The 21,917-nt window shown below is 44.6% G+C and overlaps 1 protein-coding gene across 3 annotated transcripts in view; it reads right to left on the reverse strand.

Annotated features, from left to right (window-relative positions):
- Daam1 (dishevelled associated activator of morphogenesis 1) overlaps nt 1-21,917 on the reverse strand; it is a 157,313-nt gene that overhangs the window by 20,113 nt on the left and 115,283 nt on the right. For 2 of the 3 annotated variants that reach the window (XM_041658151.1, XM_041658152.1), the window contains exons 9-18: nt 21,626-21,692; nt 21,280-21,397; nt 20,808-20,946; nt 20,484-20,542; nt 16,867-17,054; nt 16,091-16,390; nt 15,705-15,812; nt 9,558-9,587; nt 8,405-8,511; nt 2,977-3,061 (exon numbers count right to left, since the gene is read on the reverse strand). In XM_041658151.1, coding sequence (XP_041514085.1) covers nt 2,977-3,061; nt 8,405-8,511; nt 9,558-9,587; nt 15,705-15,812; nt 16,091-16,390; nt 16,867-17,054; nt 20,484-20,542; nt 20,808-20,946; nt 21,280-21,397; nt 21,626-21,692 — 1,201 coding nt within the window. The remainder of the gene's footprint in view (nt 1-2,976; nt 3,062-8,404; nt 8,512-9,557; nt 9,588-15,704; nt 15,813-16,090; nt 16,391-16,866; nt 17,055-20,483; nt 20,543-20,807; nt 20,947-21,279; nt 21,398-21,625; nt 21,693-21,917) is intronic. The other variant, XM_041658153.1, reaches the window with a different exon arrangement.

Here is a 21,917-nt window from a genome sequence, read left to right on the forward strand (position 1 = left end):
AGGCAACAGAGGTTCAGATGGAGAAGCTATGTGGAATCACATGTCTAAGACAATGCTTACTATGGAGTAAGTGGCATTCATTTCGGCCATCAGCAAGAAACCAGTGAAGAGAAGAGCTGCCAAGCATCCTCTGGCTTGGGTGACAGAGAAGCTGCAATGTCCTCAGCAATCGCAGTTTAAGAGAGGTGAAGAAGAGGAACAACAGTGGACGGAGGAGGAGAGGACGAACTGGCTGTCCAGAACCTGGAGTCCCAGGAAGAGAGAGACAGCAGCACTGTGTGTGCACTCACTAAAGATGGAGAGCTCAGAGGGTGAGCTAGCAGCCAATCCAGATGGGCTCCTGACTAGAAGGAATGGATGTTCAGGGCATTAGGAAGGACTGCTCCCCTGCCCTAAAGGGGCAGAGGGGCGATAAATGAAAGCAGATGCCAGGTATGCTTCTAGGCATTTCTGTTGCCAGGCTCAAATGGTGACACCGAATAGGACATAGCTTCTTGTTCTTCCTCTGCATAGGGAAGGTTGTAGCTCAAGGAGAAAAGAAGATGAAGGTGTTCCTTTCCTTTTAGTTTGGAGTTTTGTCTTCTACGCTAGGGACCTCACTTCTGGTTTAGACACCCTTCTCCCCTTTGCCAGGCTCGCCACTGGTCTATGATTAGGGAAACACCACCAATCCATGTCTTCTGTGACTTCCAAGAGCACAGGAGGAGGCATGTGGAAAGCCTCAGCCCTTTGCCAAGCGGAGGCAAGTGACACACTGCATGGGGGTGGTTTCCCAGGGGAACGGAGCTAGGGAAGCACCTGGAAACGGGAAACATGCATTCTGAGAAGAGGGGCTCACTGACTTCAGCCATGGCCTACACAGCAGCCACCAGCAGTACGCAGCACGGAATGCCTGTGATCCTGATGCAGACCTACACAAAGGCAGCATGCAGCATGGAATGCCTGTGGAACCTCTTGCAGGCTCCACACAAAGGTAAAGAAAAGCTGGGATAGACATCGGTCTCGAAGAGAGGCACGTGGAAGAACACCAGGCAGAAGGACAGTATAAAGAGGAGGGAAGGAAAGAGCGTGGGAGCGGAGCAGAGAGCAAGAAGCTCACAGAATTATCAGGAGAGACCAGGTCAAAAATGTCCTTGGCCAGATGCTGCATCAGTGGACAGACTGTCTCCCTTGTTTATTTGGAGTATGTCTTATTTGCACCGCAAGCCCTTTTGGCAGAGCTTTGCAATCCTTTCCCTCAAGGAGGAATTTTGCTGGATGCAGTTTCACAGTAAACAGATCCTGTAGAATTTTAAGCAAATGGCCTTGTCATAGAGACAAAGGCAGAAGGACCAAAGCAGCTTTGCACACAGTTCTTCACTCCTAGAAGTGACTTGAAGGTAGGGTCCCCCCGAAGCTGGGGCAGCTGTGTTGTGAGAGGAGGAAGAACAGGGATCTGGAGACACCTCTGAACTGGGGGCGGGGGTACTTTAAACTGTGCATTCACACGAAATCACAGGCAACATGAGGAAAGAGTCATTAATTATTTTGAAAATTAAATAAAAAATTTAAAGGGCAGCCTGATAAGTTGCTCTGCTGCCAAGTGTGAGGGTCTCACTCGGGACAACTCCAGCGGCAGTTCTATCCTGTTCTGAGTCTGTTGTCTTCCATGATTTCAGTGGCAAAATGCACACAAAGACGGAGGGACAATCCACGAAGAGTGATCTCACCACTCCAGACACAAGACAGCCTAGACTCTCAGAGCTGAGTATGTACACGGTTGCTATGGTGAGTCTGTAGTCATGGTTGCTGGTAACCACAAATGACCTGCAGTGAACCTGGCTCTGACAAACACAAACCTTAGACCCGATTACTCAAAATCCAATTGTGTCCCAAGGATGAGAGACAGAAAGGAAGAATACCCTTACAGCCATTGGTTACCACAAAGCTCAGACACTTTCAAGTTCCAAGGGACCAGGGGGACAACGACAGATAAAAATTCTTGGAATATGATATAGTCAGACACACATGATATATAGTCAGAGTGGCTAAGCGGAAATGCAGCAGAACAAATCACCCATTAAACTGGGTAAGATTTCTATCTGGGACACTTGATGTGGGCTACCTATGTGTAATTACCACAGGCTAGCCCTGGAGTTGTGACCCAAGATGCCACATATAAAAGAGACATGACTTAGCTTCAGGAAACAACTCAGTCCCCATAGGACAGGTGTGACTGCGTAGAACAGGTGTGACTGCGCAGAACAGGTGTGACTGCCTAGAACGGGTGTGGCTGTGCAGAACAGGTGTGACTGTGTATGTAGAATAGGTGGCTACGCTAGGGATTTAGTAGAGGCTTTTGTGCTTGTGAAAATAATGAGCCAAAATGCAAATTTAGTAATTAATAGTTCGCAGAGTAGTTTTTGATCTGAGTACTCATGAAATCTTTAACACTCCGTTGAAACACATTTTCCCACTAATCCCAGCAGATTTTTTTATGAGATATTAAGACTATAATTTAAATGAAGCTTAAGGGACAGACTCTAACATTGTGGATCCCGGGCATTTGGCAGACTTGTTCAGGATCTTGTTTTATTTTTACTTTCGAGAGTGAGGATAGAGTAGGGACTGGCATGCGACATGGGAGCCTTCAGATACCAGAAAAGGGTGTTGGACCTCCTTCAGCTGGAGTTACAGGTGATTGTGACTTAGTCACTCAATGTAGATTCTGGGAACTCCGGTCCTTAAAAGAGCACTAAGAGCTCTTAATCTCAGAGCTATCTCTATCCCCATTTTACAACCTGCAAACTTCCTTTCTCAACTATCATTCTGGGGAACAATGAGAGAATAAAGACCCTTAAGGAATGCATGGGGGTCAGGTTTGGCCTTCTCAATTCAGAGATGAGACAATAATCTATTAGCAACAGCAGATTCTCTCAGTATCTTCTTGGCAGCTGATAGTATTATTTAGGCTCTGAAAGCTGTCTGGCAGCTCACCTGTTCTAACATGTCCTTGGGCAGATCCTCCTGTTCATCCATTGTTAGAATTGCCCGTTTGATTTCATCATTGGATAACTTCAACCTGGAGAAAGCATATTTTATTCTGTTAATAACATGGTTGTGATTGTTACAATTTAATACAAGACGACTCACTCCTCTACACCAGCTGCCGATTTTCAAGTATGGTTTTTCTCAAAATCTCAGCCAAGGCTTATTTCTTGACAACAGAGAGAACTAAAAAAGAATTCTGAAACAGCTTCAACATTCTTTCAGGGCTCTTTAATGTTCTGCTGACACAGGGACAAGCTGCCACGTTCTATCGTCTGCCACGAAGACAAGCTGCCATGTTCTATTACTAGTTTCCTTAGGGAAAGCTGGAGGTGGGGGAAAGTGGGAATAGTGGTCTTACATCCAGCACCCACAAACTGGGGGTAAGAGGAGAGAATTCAGCCTCTGACCTCACTGCATGTCAGGGGAGTTCCAGGGGTGCTGCCAGGTGAAAAATAGATTTTGATACGTTTGGAAACCATACACGTGCTTATAGAGTTGAGTGCATTATATATAAAATGAAATTCGTGATCACTTCATAGGTAAGGAATTTTCATATATTTAATCTCATTTAACTGTGAAAGTAGCTGTGACAGTCTATTTTTTGTTTGTTCTAATTAGATAAACAGGCTCAAGATGGCCAGGGATTTGCTCAGGGTCAGACAGGAATTGATGGTATCAGTGGCCAGTGAGATGGCTCAGCAGGCAAAAAGCAAGCAAGCTCAAGCCTGCTGATCTGAACTAAATGCCCGGAACCTGGGTAAAGGTGGAAGGGGAGAACTGACTCCACACAGTTGTCTGCTGACCAGTTCAGGTGTGCCACAGACATACCATACACTACAGGTGTGCCACAGATGTACCATACACTACAGGTGTACCACAGACATACCATACACTACAGGTGTGCCACAGATGTACCATACACTACAGGTGTACCACAGACATACCCATACACTACAGGTGTGCCACAGACATACCATATCAGCTCCATATTACATATAAAAATGCAAGTGATGTGTCAACATCACACAGCTGCCTTACAACACAAATGCCCTCTCCTAGTTAGCACCTTACACCAAAGGACCGATGTTGAAACACAAAACTGCTTTCTATTTTTGTTTTTATCTGCCCATAAATTCAAATGATTTATAATAATTTAATTAGGAATTTGTATTTTAAGTCAGGATAAGAAACAACTCACTTTAAAACACAACCGTAATGAAATTTAAACATAAAGAATGTTTTTATTCAATATAAGAAGAGTCATAACTGGGGCAAAATGCTTCTCCCGGTTGGAACAACAGAATCTGGAATTGTCTGCTCTATCTGTACACATAACCGTCACATGTCTTTCTCCTCCAACCTAACACAGGTAAGGGAATGTGGGGTATCCAGAGAAACAATCCACGGAAGGCTCTGGGTGGAGTTCCTGGGCACAGCAGGGGCTCAAGGGTACTCAAGGCAGATCTCTCTCCTGGAGAAATTCTAAAAAGTGATACTTTTTGTAACCCTAACACGCACATGCCGTGAGTAGATCATTTAAGCAGTACTCTGTGTGGTCACTGTCACTTCCCAATTCGTATCCACATTATTCCACCCAAGTTTCATCCCTATGCATGACAGAAGGAGGCCCAAGGGAACTGAAAAAGAACTGGAATATGTATCCCTATCTCCAAGGTGATTATAACTTTTGGGAGGGCTGGGATATCACCAGCAAAACTCTTATGACACAAGGCACACACTCCACCCATTCCAAAAACGACCTGCAAGCTGAGTGATGGATGGAGGACTCTCAGGGAGAAGGATAAAGACCCTGTCCTGATTAAAACTCCCGCCCTGCCATGCCAGCTACACTTGTTGCACGCACCAATGAGCAGTAAAGAGAGAACAAATTTGGGGTGCTACTGTTCAAACAGCATTGTCTTCCATCTCATGTTCTCAAATCAAAATATATCATCTAGGCAAAACTACCAAACTGACCATTTGACAAATACAGTCCACCTAACCCCCCACCCCAAATCTGGGCTGTGGTGCCATCTTCACCCCGCGCTGAATACAGGCAGGCTGGCCCTGGCACAATCCTTCAGCTGTTTCAGCCATCCTGAGATAGACACTGCCTCACGAGCTTGCTCACCAGAATAACACGATAGAAAATCCACACCAGCAAAGTGGAACAACTTAGCTAAGCTGGTCTGCGTGAAGAATACAGAGGAGACACAGCAGCAGCACCAGCTCTTCGCTGTCAAGGCGCTGGGTAGCCCTGGGTTTAGGACATTACAGGCTCTTGAGTCAGTTTAAGCTCTGGTACCATAGTGTGGCCACACAAGGCAAAGGAAAGGGCAGTAACTCGAGACTAAAATTGCCACCACTAAAAACCAGCCAGCTGGAAACCACCAGAAGGGCCTTGCTTCTTATGACTTCATTGCTTCATCCCTGGGCTCGTGCGCGCATACGTGCCACAGCGCATGCGTGGAGGTCAGAGGGCAGCTGTGGGAGCTACCTCTCCCTCGCCGTGTGGGTCCCCGGGACTGAATGCTTATTCGTAGGCTTGGAGACCCCATGAGGGCCCCAATCCTGCTCACAAGAGAAAACTAAATGAGCTCTGTGTCTTTTCACACCAGGTTGAAGAAATTACTTTGAGCCTTTCTGCTTTGCATTTAAAAACAAAGGGGTTGAAACCCAGAGTGAGAACAAGAGTCAAAGGCGCGGGGTTTGACTTTCACTAGCTACTCTGACGGAGGGGCTTGTCTTTGAAATTGTATATATTTATGCTTCTCAATTTCCAGAGGCTGTCTGGACGAAACTTTCTCTTCATGTGGCCCACAAAGAGACTCGAGACTTTAATGAACGGGACTTAGAAAATTTACCTGTTAACAGAACACCGTGCACGTGGCCTGCTGGATCAGACAGAGAAACCCTACCTCGGGACTAAGGGGCGGGGAGTGCATGCCCTCCAGTGTGGCTCTACAGCCCTCGAAGCCCTTGGTATCATCTGTCACCCTCAGAATGAGCCTTTAATCTCTGTAATTCAAGGACCCTGTGGATTCTAGCCCTGCCATTGCTCTAAGAGCTGGGCAGTGCTCTTGGTGTGTGGCAGGGTGACAACTTTTTGAGACATCAACTTCCACTGTTCTTCAAGGCAGGGAATAAAGCAGCCACCTTAAAACCGTATTTAACTTGGCTTGTTCTGCTCGGGGATTTAAAAAGTTTGCTCAGAGAATTGGACCATTCAGAGATACTTACAACATGCTAGGGATGAAAGGCTAGGTCAGCCTTGGCTCTTTTTCAGCAGGTTTAAGGCAGACCCTCCTAGTTAATAAAGTAACTCTGTGGTTTATGACACCCTGGTTGCCATGTCAAGAGAGGAACTGGGAAACAACAACAGCTATACTCAGGAAGAGGTCATTTTGCAATACAGACCTGCCTCTGAGTTTCTTTTTCCCCTGGTGTGGGAGGGTCTACTCCACCCACCTATGTTCTGACCTATCAGGCCAAGCAGTTTCTTTATTAATTAACCAATGAAAGCAACAGATAGACATATGACCTTCCCACATCACTCTATTTAAAGGTGTCTCTTCCTTCTGCTCCTAAGAGCTTCAAGTGACCTTGGGGAAAACCTACTTAGCAGGCACTACACAGGAGTCACCTGCTTTGGGCTCTAAGCCAGGGGCTAGCAGGCTCCTTTACCTAACTTTCGTAGCTCATAAGGAAGTCATAAAGGATATCTAAAGTGGGCATAAATTTGAAAATACAGCACATGGAATAAGCCAGAGCCCTTCACTGCCATAGACATTGGTATAATGATTGTTAAGAAACAAATTCCTGTCAGCAAGACAGTAGATGGATGGAGCCTTCAACACTATTGAGATTCAGAGTAATGTCTCTCTTTGTCAAGCTGTGTTGAAAGTGCTCCAGACAGCAACACACAAGGTATAGGCAGAGATATTCAGATCAAAACAAAACAACAACAACTTGGGGCTGGAGAGATGGCTCAGCAGTTAAGAGCACTGGCTGCTCTTCCAGAGGACCCATGTTTGCTTCTCAGCACCCGCATGGTGGCTCACAACCACTCAATCCCAGTTCAAGGATCTGACACCCTTTTCTGACCTCCATGGGCACCAGGCCTGCATATGGTGCACAGACATGCATGCAGGCAAAACACTGAAACACATAAAATAAATCTTCACAACAAAACAACAACAACAAAAACCTTTTCCCAACTCTTCACTTAATTTTCCAATCAGGAATGGTATTTGGGTAACAATGGTGACAAAATAAATTATATGCACTATGGAAGAAAGGAAGCAGCCCTTGCAGTGGAGCTGTCTTAAAGCAGATACTTCATCTAAGTTAGGCATGGTTCACGGAGCCCAAGTGAGGATAAACACAAAGCCCAGCCATTTCTATAGCTTCCAGCCAGAGCAGAGACGAAATGCTAACGGGGTGGCTCAAGTTACCTTACAAGTTGCATTAAAATTCAGGGATCTCATGAAGGCTCAATTTCTCTTCCACTAAAGGAAACATTTGCTCCTTAAAGTAATAGATACCCGGCCAACAATCAGGCTTCTATGCTGTTCCAAGCCGTGGCTCTCTGTGTTCAAAGCCTCAGTGTATGGCCCGTTAAGTAACAGGGCTACTCTTCATCTTAGTGCCCTCCAAGAGAGTCACCTTACACCAGCCTCAATGCACATATAACGTTTTCCTTAGTCTGCAGCTCGTCCTTTTAGTTCCCAACATCAGCCTCCTTTACACCTTCCCGCACCTCAACAGCATTAGTTATCTTTGCCTAACTGCGTACCAAAAAGCTACTCGCAATACGGAATGACCTAAAAACATTGCCGGAAGTTGCAATCATAATTAAGGCCCCCAATTTCCTTTTTTCATTTCAAGTTTTAAAGTCTTAAAATTTATAAGTTATAAGAAAGATTTCTGAACAAGCCTGAATTGGCTAAGTTAATATCTCGCTGAGATTTGGGATTTACATATCTTTATAAAACAAATCACTCAAAAAGATAATGAACTCGAGTAATGTTAAAATATAAAAAGGTGATTTTACAGAGCAAAACAGGAAAGCATCAACACAGCTCCTGATTCTGTGAGTGTGACTTGAGGACTAAACTGTCTCCACAATTAGGAAATATCAATGCATGTCAGTTCACTTCTTAGGCTTCTGGAAAGGAAACACCAAGGCTGGCATCCAGCCGGAGAGACCTCACCAGGAAAAGTAACACCAAGAAGTGTCACTCCCCCTTTAACAGTGCGGCTTCAATGACCAGTACTTCAGTACAAAGTGAATAAGGCGAAACCACAAACGCGTGGTTCTGAGCGAGGAGAAAAGCTGGTCCTACCAGTAATGTTTATTCAGCACCAACAGTACCTCGACAGAAGGATGTTGCAATTCTGAGCTCTCCGACCATCAATCACTGACAGTTCTTTGACTTTAAGTTTGGAACTCAGTGTGTCATCAATGGCATCTGTTTCTTTCTGGAAAGAACACGAGAGAAATCCATCAGAGTCAAACGGGGACACGCAAACTTGAGACGCATACTTTTCTGTTCCCGCACACACAATGCTCACATACACATATGGGTTGAGCTGAGATGATGAGGCAACGCTGGGAAGGTGGTGCAACCAAAACAAAGGCTACTCTCTACCCAACAAAGAAAATAAGAAAAGCTGACCACCCACATTTGAAAGAGCGTTATTTGGAAGAACAAAATGCTTCCAAGTTGAAGTTGTTAACCGTGCATAAATTATCAGTGAGGGATGCTGTCCCTTTGTTCCTCAAATCTCTATGGACAGCAGACAAGAGAACTGTCACCATGAATAAAGCTCAGCAGAGTCTTGTTATTTCTGGTCCGGTCATTTGCAGGGCCCATTCACCCCAGAACCATTTGCAATCCTTAGCAGCCAAGAAAGCTGAGCAATAAAACCCTCAAACACCTTCACGTGTAACAGGAGTTTCCAAAGGCCAAACACACCTCGCAATTCCCAAGCCTGACAGAAGGACAATGAAGTGGGGGGCTTTTTGTTCAGTTATCTGAATTAACAATCAAACACTACTTGCATATTTTATTTGCATATTTATTCATGATGGCCAGACATAATTAAGTGAAGCAGGTATAAAACAATGCAAAATAAATGTGAATGTATCACATTAATGCAAGGTTCAAGGTGAAAATACAGAATAACTTGGTAAGTAGCCAATTTATTTCATTAGTAGTTAGAGACTTAAAAAAATGCATTATGACATTTAAAAATATAAAGAAAACAGAAAGATTTTGAACTGTATAACAGTTTAGGAAGCAAAGGCAATTTGGACAAATAATGGAGCACCATGGGGGTAAACAGCAAAGGTCTTTTGTGCTCAGATTTCAGGCATACTTCTAGAGAGTCCAGTACGCGTCGAATCTCAAAGATGTATTACCCAGGTATTGAATTACACTATCTAACAAGATAACCAGGGGATTTCAAGCTTACAGTGAGCCAAGGAGTTATGTTAAGTAAGGGTTACACAGTAGCTTACTTACCTGCTTGGAGTTACTGTTCACAAAAAACTCCTACAGCCATGGCAGAGGCATAGAAAAGCAAATCAGATACATGCAGTTCAGAAACGACAGCAGCAAACAGGGAAAGTCAGGGCGGTCAAGGAATTGGTGGTGCAGGCTAAGAGAGCAAGGAGGCATTTCCTGCCTTGCAGTCACAAACACAAGTGAGCCAGTCGGGCTGAAGATACGGAGGAAGATCCCAGTACAAGGCATTGTGTAAAGAAACACAGCAGATGGCATTCGCTATATACCATTTCAAGTGTAGCAAATCAAATTCAGAAAAGAAAAAGGCATAGAAGGACAAGTCAGGAATACAACAAGTCCTCTTTAAAACAACCACTAAGGTCCCAGTCACCACGTTGAAGTTTTACTTGAAGCAGAAGATTGTCAATTAAATTAATCAGCATGATCGAACAGTTGCTACTGCTATAGAACATGTGTTTTCCTTTTGGTGGAAATGACCTGTCTTCTTGTATCATAAGGGAGAGTTGAGAAAAGCAAGTGGAACAACTTAAGACTAACTCGAGTACCTTAGAGGGTTCAAACCATGCAGCAGGTGCTGGGGGAGGCATGGGGAAAAGCCCAGAACATGCCATCGAGAAGCCGCTGGTGCAGCTATTGGTAGGCGTGACTTGGCGGTCTCTGGGCTGGTCAAGCACACAAGCCCATCAGCTTCTTCTTGAAGGAGCTTTAGAAAGTGACAATAGGAAGGAAGTGCTAATGGCATGTTACAAGAAAGCAGCAGCTTTTCTTCCATGCTTTTACGGGGCAGGAATGAGCAGAGTTTCGGTGTGCAAAACACGTTGCAGCTTTTGGGCCAACTGTGTGTACACTAGCATTTGCTCAGCAGATTCCTTAAGGTCTCCCTGGTCTCGGCAGCACTGCCAAGGTTGATTTTATACAGATGAACTGTTTTGCTTAATTCTTCTAGTGGGAAGCAGAAGGCATGCTCCCCTTGGTCTGCCCCCACTAGGAGGACTACTTCTCTGGAAAGGCATTTAAGAAGTAAGCTGATAACCGCAAGAACCTTTCTTCTGCCTGATATCCCAGTTCTCTTTTGCCCTTGTTATGACTCAGATTTTCTACTCTGAAGCTCTTTAGGATTCTTCCAGTAAAAGCAGTTTTAGGGGCAGAAGGCTATGGTAAAATGAATTCTATAAAGTCAACTTAACCAAAGAGAGAAGTACTATTTTTGATTAGATACTGCTCTTATTGTCTATTCTGCAAAAAAGAAAATTTATGAAGCTTCTGGCAACTCGTGTTCTACATTAAATTCATTCACACTGTTGGGAAATGACATCTGACCTTTGGTCCAACAATCTATGGAGTCATTTGCTGAGTCTATGCATCTGTTACTATTGTGATGGTAAAAGTGATAGTGAAGTTAAATTTCCTATGCAGTACCTGACACATCTCTACGAGCCCCAAATCTAGAAGCAAACATAAGACACAATTATGTTAGCTTTAGAACTGACAAGTCACTTCTCCATCTGCTCTTCTGGCGGAGTGGTAGGGTAGCTGGTCTGGATCTTCCATTTGTACCCGTGAGCAGCAATAAGCATGGCAGCTAATAGCTAAGTGATGCAGCCCATCTTTCCAGAGAGGCTGAGGAACACCATATGAGGGCTTGGTAACTGTTGGCCTGAAGACAACACTTCTTTGAAGACCCAGCAATTGCATATTACCAACTAAAATCACAAACAGGATGGGTTTCACTAGGCGCAGCCCACTGGAAATAATGACACTCCCAGGTTCACTCCAAGTATGGCAAGATTCTGTTTGAAACCTTGCTCCCTCAGAAATCAAAGGGTAATATAAATGATCTTGAAACATAAGTAGGAAGTTTCTATTTGCATTTTCAGAGACCAATGCCTGTAAACCACTATAAACGGCTTCACAAAGAAATGATGGCTCACCCTGCACAGATAATGACCCTTACATGAATGGGTCTTAATCCTTTCAAGTTGAAAAATATGCTAATATTTACATACAATCTTGTACTTGATAATTCTTACCATAGAACAGGTATAGACCCTCAAACTACACTTAAACATTATGTTTGTTTCTTTGTTTTTGTGTATGTGTACACATATGTGTGTGCGTGTGTATGGGTACAACCATGCCACAGCATATGCATAGAGTAAGAAGGTAACTGAGCGAGTCTGCTCTCCCCTTCTACCATATGGGTCTCAGGTTTGAACTCAGGTCATTGGGCTTGGTAGTAAGTTACTTTTCCTGTTGAACCATCTCTCCAGCACTACAGTTTTTTGTTTTTTAATAAAAAAAAACCAACAACACTAGTCACAGACTTTCTTGTCTTTAAGTTCTAAGAATTGTGAAGGCTGGGAGCTGGAGCTATAGCTCAGTGGTAGAGCACTTGCTTAGTATGTATGTATGTATGAAGCCCTAGATTCTATCTCCAGTACTGCAACGCCAAGGCAAAATGAGAAAACTGACATTGTTGAAGAAAAAATTACATTTTTTTCAATGTGAAAATTAGATGCAGATTAACTTAACTTTAAAAAATAAAAATAGAAAGGAAAAGTTCTTTGATCATTCATAAGGAATCTGTAGATCACCTGATTATTCCAAATGAGACCCTGAAGGACTTACAGTACGATACTCTAGCAGTAGAGCTGGAGAACGGAGAACAGAGCCTGGGCCTGTAGCTTTCTTTTGTTCCCTAAATCAAAGAATGGAGGCTTTGAAATGCTACACTATGTGGTGAACATAGGCTCCTAAAAGAAGAGCTGTCCTCAGGCCAGGGCAAAGAGGAGGGAGACACTGTGAGCTGCCAGTGGGGGCTAGAGAGCAATACTCCCTTTAGGCAAATACAGTATCTCTAGCTCATTTTCCCTCTATCCAACTGCACAGACATGAATTGATAGCATGTCAGGATGAAAATTCCCCTTTACAGATGTGAGGACATTGAACTGTATCTTAATAAAACTATTACACAGCATCCAATGTTAGGTATTAAAACCTAGTCTCTTGTGGCTGACCTGGAGATCTTGTTTAATGTAGTTCCAATAAGGAAAAGGTCTTGAGATGCAAGGAATTGACTTTCAAATGAACTTGCGGAATGTGCACAGGGGAATAGCCGCATGCTATTAAACTCCATTTCATGGGCGGCATAAGCTTACATAATCGGCTCTCTACACTTTTAATGCATGCACTTAAAAAAAAAAAACACTCTTCCCAGTCTGGCAGTGGTGATGAATAAACCACAGATTAGAGAACAAAGGAAAACCGAGAACTCTGCACCTGAGTGTCACCTGTTGGGATACCGACTACATACTAAGTCCTGTTTTCAGTTTCTGTAATGTAAGAGTGTTATGTCTCTCCTAGAGCTGGGGTGAGAACTGAATAAGAAGAGAAGGACAGAAGCTCCTTGAGCACTGAATTTTAGAGCTGATGTGATTAAGAACTGTTATAATCATACCCAGTGCCAGAAACACAGTCAGGTTTCAACAGTGGCCGCCATCTTGGTCCCTATGACAGTTACAGTTTTCTCCATCTCTGCTTTATACTATAATTATATTGTGGCCTATGAAAAGGTTGAATGCATTGATGCATTTGAATCCATTGACACAGTTCATACATAAAGGAGACAAGCTAAACACTAATTTTTAATAATAATAATTTTCAGATCAAATTGACACATTTTGTATGTATGTATATAAATAAATATAGCCAAATTTATATATTTATTTAGATGTGTTTATATATACATGCAAGTATACATTCCCAAAGCGTTATTCCTTATTTAAGTTATGCTGATTTGATACTGCTGAGTTATCTTAAAATTAGGCTGAGGGTCTTAGGTATTGATGTTTGTGTGTTCCTAAGCCTGCCTGAAAGATTCACCTATACAAACAAGTAGCTGAAGTCCAGAATTTGATCAGTTCCACAGCTTTATAAAAAGGAAAGAGATGCCACAGAAAAAGATGGGTTCTTGGTATTCATTTGGTACTAAAAGTAAGAGCAGTTTAAATGTGGTGGTAATTGCACAACATATTGCCATGCCTGGATTGAGCATGCGCAGGTCTTTGATGTTGTGTTCTGGGATGAGGGAATGGTCCAGTGACAGGCATTCGAACCTATTTACTCTGATCTACATATTACAATGAAAATGCCTGTAGCTTTTCATTTTCTGACTCTCAACAATGCAAATGCAAGAAACAGCTCAAGTTACCTTCATTTGAAAAATAAAGCGATGGTTTATCTTCTACTTTTATAGCAGGAGGGAACATTTAAAATTCTCAAGTAGAGGAGTGTGTTGCTGGAAATGGTGATGCCCTACCCCCTTCACCAGTCTAGCCATGTTAAGAAGAACTGAAACCTTCTGGTCCATCCTGTCAGGGATGACGACTGACTACTTAAACAGTAGTGGTTGCTAGGAGACAGTTACTTGGCTACAGAGCTTTCTGCAATTGTGTCTCCCAGAACTCTTGAAAACTGTCCACATATTTGTCCCCGAGCATTTTGGCAGCATCCTTCTGTACGTTCTGCTGAGAGGCAGTTAATGACAAGGCTTGTGAACTGGGATCTTTCAAGCACCTGCCTCCCTCACAAATGCACCCGACATGCTCAGACTTGAGTTGCACTGTGTGGAATACTTGCTGCTTTCCCTCCACCTCATCCACTTTTCTGAGTCTCCAAACCTTCACCTCAGACAAGCCTGAAGTGCAAAAGAAATGGGACTAGTGCTCAGATCGGAGGATTACTTGAATTATTTGAAAATTTCCTAAAATTTTATGCCAAGATGCAGGGGTCTCCGTCCAAGGACATCAGAGAGAGAGAAGAGGCACACAACAGCCAATCAGGGACAACTATGGGCAGAGCGGCTACAGGACAAGGGCTCTCAACACACCTTCATTTGTTCTCTGAACAACCCCTCACCTCCCTATTCGTCACCTCCTCTTAACCTTGTGCATACAGCACTCAGCATGGTGGCTTCTTACTTATGAAGGAGCTGGCTGAGGGCTTCGGCTCTAGGCTCCATTAACACCATGGCAGGCAACTGACTTTACTTCCCTGCTCAGACGCTCGCCCTCTCTTCCAGCAGAGTCCTCTAGTGAATAACACCCCACCTCCCAGGAAGATACACCAGGAACCATCTTCAGAAGAATCCCAGCCTTCTTTCTCTCTAGCCTCTGTCCATCTCCTTGGTGCCTAGCACTTCTTTGAGACAGTCTTTCTGAGGGTCTGAGCCAAAAGAGCCAATCAGGAAGTCTTCGGCTTGTTTAAGGATGCTCCACCCTGCTCATGATTCATGCAGGAGTCAGGCTGCCAGGGAGCCCTCAGGAAACCCCTGTGCAGATGCCAAGCCCTTGTGTTTGCCCATCTGAATGCAGTGCGCACTGTTCACAGGTCCTCTAGTCTGGCTTAAGAATCTCTTTCTTCATACTCCCAGGCTAAGTTTTCCCTGGTCTGGAACTCTGATTGATTTTGCCGCACCTTTTCTTTGTTCCCCTGAACTTTCTATATCTAGCTAGCTACCATGTCCTAACTTTTAGACTATACTTTAGGCCTTTGGAGGAAGCCCTCTAGAGCAACAAGCGAGTCTATACAGACGTGACCAAGGCTCATACAAGGAAGCTACCCACGAGGCCTCATCAGCGAGTGTAGGCAGGGGGCACCACACCGCACGTTCTTGCTGCCATTATGGAAGTGTTAGTAGTAGCTTTTCTGGCTCTACTGGTATCATTGACATTTCCACACTTGTTCAGCTTGTGAAGGAAGCCCTACTAGCGAATCTATAATGTTTATGATGTTTGGTTAAAATGCCTCTGGAGATTCTATTTAGCTGCCAAATTACAGTTTTTACAAAACCCCATACTGCTAAAGAGTCCATCTGGTCCAAAAGCATTTTGGTTCTGAGACTAGCCATTTGATATTTAACTCAGCCCAGAATGGTTTCAGAAACACACTATTTCCCTAGGTTCACACACACTGATGGGCCACTGGACACACACAGGAACATGTAGTCATGCTGCTTTGTAGGAACACACTAGGGGACACCAAACAGCATGAGCACTGACGTGCCCGTGTGTCATGGTTCCGGCAGAAGGCCCAGGGATCATGCATAAGGACACAGAACTTTGGGGCATCTGGAAGGCATGTTACCTGCTGTCTTTGGTAGGCAGAGAAAGTTCTTTCTAGGTCTTCAAGGTCTAGAATTTTGAAGACTTTGGTATCATCGATTTCGGTCCATACTGTTCCTTCCAATTTGTTCTAGAAACATCAAGTTCACAAGGTCTATGATTGGCAGTCATACAGAAAAACAGTTGTTGTTTTTTTTAAGTACTACTACTATTCCAAATTTTTAATTCTACAGGATGCTTCAGTGAACTGGTTTGAAACCATGTGTAACTATTTTAGAGACATTACCGACAAGCCCAGGAGCTGGGGAGAATACAAGATGGTCAGGCTACCCGGCCCCCTGTGAGGACAATGAGTTGCAGGTGCCATCCATTGACCCATTAATGGGAAATGCAGACAAATGGCTTTACCTCGGGCAGCTTCGACCAGTTGAAGGACTTCAGCGCGTTGGTTGGCTGGGGAATATTTTTCTTCTTGAGTGTCAGGCTTATAGGAGCACCAGGAGGTGGCAGGATTCCCCCTAAGGGAGGTGGCCCTGGGGGAGGCGGAGGACCCCCAGGAGGGAGGGGAGGTGGTGGGGGAGGAAGTGCCCCACCAGGAAGGAGTGGGGGTGGTGGGGGAGGGAGAAGAGATCCTAGGCCAGAGGAAGGGAAGGGTCCCCCTGGGGCTCCAGGTGAGGGTCCTCCGGGGACTGAAGCACAGACAGCTCTCTGGAAAGAGAAGAACAAGAAGAATCAATGAGAGAAGAAAATATATCGAATGACTTTAAGAATCTAATCTCACTAAGAAACATGTAACAGAGCACCATATTTCTCAGAATGTGGGTTTCAAGGGTGGATATGCCACATGGACTTTCCTGGGCCCTCATGCCTTTTGACACATAGTGCATATTTGTGGAGTCTCTCTCTCTCTCTCTCTCTCTCTCTCTCTCTCTCTCTCTCTCTTCATGGCAGCCCTTTTCTAACAAGCTAATGTGGTTTCCTTTGTTCTTAGGACAGGACTCATGGTCAAAAGTCAACCCCAAACCACCTCTGCTGCCTAAGCCACAGGATGTTGGTGGTTCGAGTCCACTGCTGAGATCAACTGCGAAACATTACAGAGCTCTTTCCTACATTCTACTTCAGGGCAACAGAGACCCCCAGAAGAAAAGGGGTAGACAGGAGGCCAGGTCTCAGCCCTCGCTCACCCTGTTGAGCTCATGGAGCTGCGCCGTGAGATCTGCCACCTGCTGCTTGACTTGCTTGTGCTCGGTCGTCTCCTTCTCAAGCTTCTCTTTCATTTTATTCAAGGTCTGCATCATTTCTTCCTTCTCTTGGGTCTTCGCGTCACATTCTCTCTCTTTCTTCTCCAGCTTCTGCTGCAGCTCATTGTGCTCTACACAAGAAAACAGGACATGAAAATGGTCCTCAGAAATGGAGCATTTTCTTTAAAAGATAAAAAAAATGGGTTGAGGATGATGAAGAGATTGTGGGTCAGTCTGCCCTAGGCATCAATGTTCTTCCCCAGGGAGGGGCAACTCAAGACCAAAACAGTGCTCACGCTGGGAAAAGACCTCGTACAACGAATTTAGTAACGGACATTTTGGTAAAGACTAAAGAAGAGGTTCTAAAAATGGAGGTAAAAAGAGTGTGAACAACTTCTCACAGAGAATGGTATCTTAAGTCTGAGTCCTGACACAGAAGTGGTCTCACAGCTACACTAGGAGAACTGGCTATTAAGAGAAAACCCCTTCTCACAAATTGGAAATGGGTCAGGGAGAAGCCAGCACTGGTGAATGAACTTTGCCAGCTTGTGTCCAGCTAGCAGGAGAGATTCTGTGCTTGCAGAGACAGCTGGGGAAGGCCTGGTGTGCACTCTGAAGCTGAGTGATGTCTCCCTGCCCCGTTGGAAGGCTATCAGAAGTACTTGATGCTTCTGGCAATCAATATCAAAACTAGTTGAAGCCAATGTTACTGTCTCTGTATTCAGTATCTTAAGGGTGGCAGTGTTGTTTAGGCACGGGGGCCACAGGGCTGTTATTGCTGACTTCCCCAGTGTGGTGTCATGGAACAGAGACATTTATTTAATTCAGCGTTATGATGTTCATCTTGCCAGTGAATACAAGCCTGTTGGCAGGAGTGATGGGCTTCGCACAAGAGAAATAATGAAGTCTAAGCTGCAGATTTTTTATTTCAAATACTTGCCCTCAGTGCCTCTTTTTCTATCAACACATGCACTGGGGATACAGCCCACTGAGACTGCGCTGTGCACAGCTGGTCTCTACATCTGAACTTGATAACACATTCAAACCCTTACTGTCTCTTTCAGACCCTCCCTCTTCTGTGGCTCCCCAAATTGGAACTTGCATTTTGTGCATTTTGTCAGCTTCCAAATAAAAGAAGACAAACCTTCAGTCACAATCACCACTCCCCTGACACCTCTTCCAGCCCACATCTAGAATAACCTATGTGCTCCACTTCCCCTCTTCTATCTCCATTTCATTCATCACTGGGAATGAAGAGATTAGGAACGTTCCTTCCCCTCTTTTGTCACTAGGTTTTGACAAATCTGGCTATGCCTAAGATTCAGTGAGAGGTCATAACATCTCAAGATTACTGTCTAAAGCCCTCTGCAAGCAGTCTATACAGTAGGTGGGGGCAGGGCTTAGGTTAGAACAGGCTCGCTGATGATCCTGAGGCGAGGGCAAGTCTGTCTCCCAAAGTGACATCATTTACTATCCATTCACTGAGTATTGACATCTTCCCAGAGTCCTGTGCTCCACAGACCTCTCCCTCAATTATTCTTCCACTTTTAGGTCCAACCAACTTCCTATCTCCTCCTTTGAAATTGTCTAAGATTCGATCTAACTTTGCCAGCTGAAGCTTTCAGAAGAGAACTCATTTTACCTACAATTTTTCTTCTCTTCTGTTGTATGGTGACTTCACTTATCACCCCACTCTTCCCATCGGCCTTGAATACTTTCTCCCATGGCACCCTACCACCCAACCTGTAATGGCTTCTATCATCTGCTATGTAATTAATATGTGCCCGACACTATGCTAACTTTGTTTCTTTTCAATTTAATATTCACAGCAACCCGTGAATAAGGTTCATTGCCCATGCTGTGGAAGAGGGGCTCACCAAAGGGGAGGAGAGGAGATTTCACTGCTCACAGGTAGGGGGCTGGAGTTCAGACTCCCACTGAGAAGCCAGCACAGTTCAAAACACCAGAGATGCTCAGGTGTCCCCTAAATGATATGGCTGGACAAGTCAAAAGCTCATGTCCCGAGTGCCCTTGACCGTACACCTACACACTCTAGAGTGCACTCTTCACCATCTGCTCCCTGACTGCTCCCATCTGCTTTTGGTAGCTGGGGTAAAGAACATGTCCCAAAGCATCCTATGGAGGAAAGGGGGCGTTCTATCTTATATTCCAGGTCACAATCAATGAGTGAGCTTGGAGTGCAAACCACAAAGCACTGCTTGCTGGCTCTCTCAGGCTCACAGGCTTTCTTATACAGCTCAGGCCTACCTGCCTAGGGATGGCACCACCCACAGTGGGCTGGGCCCGCCCATATCAATTTTCATCAAGAAACCGCCTCAAAGACATGCCCATAGGCCAATCTGATGGAGTCAACCCCCAAACTGAGTCTGCTTCAGATAATGCTGGGCTGTGTCAGGTTGGCAGCTGAAGCTGACTAGAAGGCAGATTGTGCTCTCTTTAGCTTAATCTCTCTTTTTTATCTTAGTCTTAGTCAGTACTTCTCTTCTTTCCATCCATAGTGGATTCTGGGATATATATAAAGATCGTCTGAGAGCAATGTGGGTAAATACGCACAGGGGGCAAAGCGACCCTTGACTCCCCTGGTGGCTCTGAGGAAATGCGGTTGACACCTGGTTTGGAACACCGATGCTGGGTGAATGTGGCTGTATGCCACTGGCTGTGACTGAATGACTCTGATGGGAAGAAGAAGAATCCATCATCCAGTACGGTGAGGAGTGGGGGAGGGTGATTTTAATTTGCTAAGATTCTGAAGGAGGAGGGAAGCTGCATGCTTCTGCAAGTGGCTGGCACCAGGAGGAACACAGCGTCTCTCCCGTCAGAGACAGAGGGATAGCAGCGAAGGCATATTCCAATACAATGAGTGGCTGGCCTACTAAGGTGCATCACGTATTTCCACCACGGCTACTGATTTTCCACATGATGTCTCTTTCTAGGACTGGCCACCTTAGAACCACGAAGAGAACAGAACTGCCAATACCAAGTTGCCTGGGCTTTTGTGCTGAGTCTGAAGAAATCCCAGGCTTCTTGTTGTATTTATTCAGACCCAAGTGAAGTGCAGCTGTTGGGTGGGGGCTTGCATGCTCAGTAGCTTTTAAAGAATCTTGAACTAATGAATTATTCTTAAAAATTAATTATACTTTTGTGTGTGTGTGTGTGTGTGTGTGTGTGTGTGTGCTTTCTTTCTACGATGGGGGTCCCAGAGATCAAACTCAAGCTGCCAGTCTTGGTGGCAAGTACCTTTACCTGCTGAGCTACTGTAGGGGCCCTTATAAAAATGACAACAACAAAACCTCCCACACTTTGTTTTCAACTAATGAATCTGAAACAGCAAATGCTACAATCTTTTCTAAAATACTTACAGAGATAATAAAAGGATGAAGTACCTGGGAAACAGCAAGAAAACTAAATGGTTGGACTTGAAAAAGTAGACACAAAATGCCCTGAGGTGTGAAAAGGGAAGTGAACTGAAGCCGTGATGCCAACTCCCCGAAGCCCAGGCCAACTAAGGAGAGCCACACCGCCAGGGCCTTGCCATTTACCTTTTCTCATTTTCTCTGCCTGTTCTTTCCACTGCTTAACTTCATTTTCATTAACCAACCTGTAGAATAGTTAAAGGGATACTCGTTACAAAGAACAAAACATGTCCATTGCCAAGCATGTTCTCCTTGGGCTCACAAATAGTGCACTGCACAGAATCCTCAGTGAAACCCAGGTGTAATGTAGCCATATTTCATGTGCTTATTTGTAACTCATTTGGACCCCAGGACATTCCATCTGTCTCATCATCATTCTGATGCAGGACAAAGTGAGTATCTTGCATTGCCATCATGATCTCACAGACACCAAGATGAGAAGAGACTTACATTCTGACGACGTTCTTAATGTTAAAGTTTTCCAAAGGTGTGGAGTCGGGGTCCTGTCCTTTGTCGTTCTGGATGACTATTTGCTGTATGATTCTGTCTAGCAGCAGCCAGTACTGAACTGTGTTACCACTTCTCTTGTCTAAACGGAAAAGAGGGAGAGAGACCATCTTCAAGCTGTTTGTAAATGAGGGTGAGCAGTTTTCAGCTGTGGGCCCCTTGGAGCCCAGGTTTGATCGAGAGGCACTCCCCACACTCCCTTTCTACATTGTTGTGAGGCATGCATTTATTTTGAAATCAAAGTAAATTATAGGTCATTTCATTTTGAGGATTTCATAACTGGCCCTGATCTGTGAGGAAACAAACACTGGGAAGCCACAAAGCTGAGGCGTAGGGTCCCTGGAATGCACCCAATCTAGTTAGTGCTGTGGACGCTGCCCTCACTCCCCACAGTGCCCACAGTCCCTGCACTCACAAGGCATTTGCAGGCAGTGGTGCAGGATGGACATGAAGTGAGGGTAGGCTTCGCTGTGAGTCAGCCGCTTCCTGGTCAGCTCAAACATCTGAGTTGCACTTTTTGTGTCTATGTGAACCTAGTTTATAGAAAAAACAAATCTGAATTAGACATCAATTTCTTAATTCCCCTGACACAGGAGTGCACACCATACAGATACAAGTGGATCCTGCTCCTTAGGTAGCAAGAACAGGGCTTCGACTCTGCTCGCAAACTGCACTGGTCCACACCAACAGAGAGCAGACATTTCAAGAGGCAAACCCTATGATCTGATGAGTCGCATCAGAATAATTATAAAAATACATACCAGTTCAAATCTTTTGGCAAATTCTAGTTCATCTTCATTTCGGAGCATTTCAAAAAAGTCTAAATGCCTGAAAGGTAATTGAACAAAAATTAGTAAAAGTGGTACATCTCACGAACACAAGCACAAAGGACTCAGCATGTTCGAGTACAGGCCCAGACACACAGTGGTGGCGTACTGACGTAATGCCATCACTGGGGTAGATACAGGAGCAGCCCTAGTTCAACCAAGCTTGGGCTGCAGAGTGAGGCCTGGTCTCAGAAACAAAGGCAAGGGATGTAGAACAATAGGGAGT

Source organism: Microtus oregoni, unplaced genomic scaffold, assembly GCF_018167655.1.
Source record: "Microtus oregoni isolate MIOR12 unplaced genomic scaffold, Mior012 000009F_ref0000495, whole genome shotgun sequence".
NCBI lineage: Eukaryota > Metazoa > Chordata > Mammalia > Rodentia > Cricetidae > Microtus > Microtus oregoni.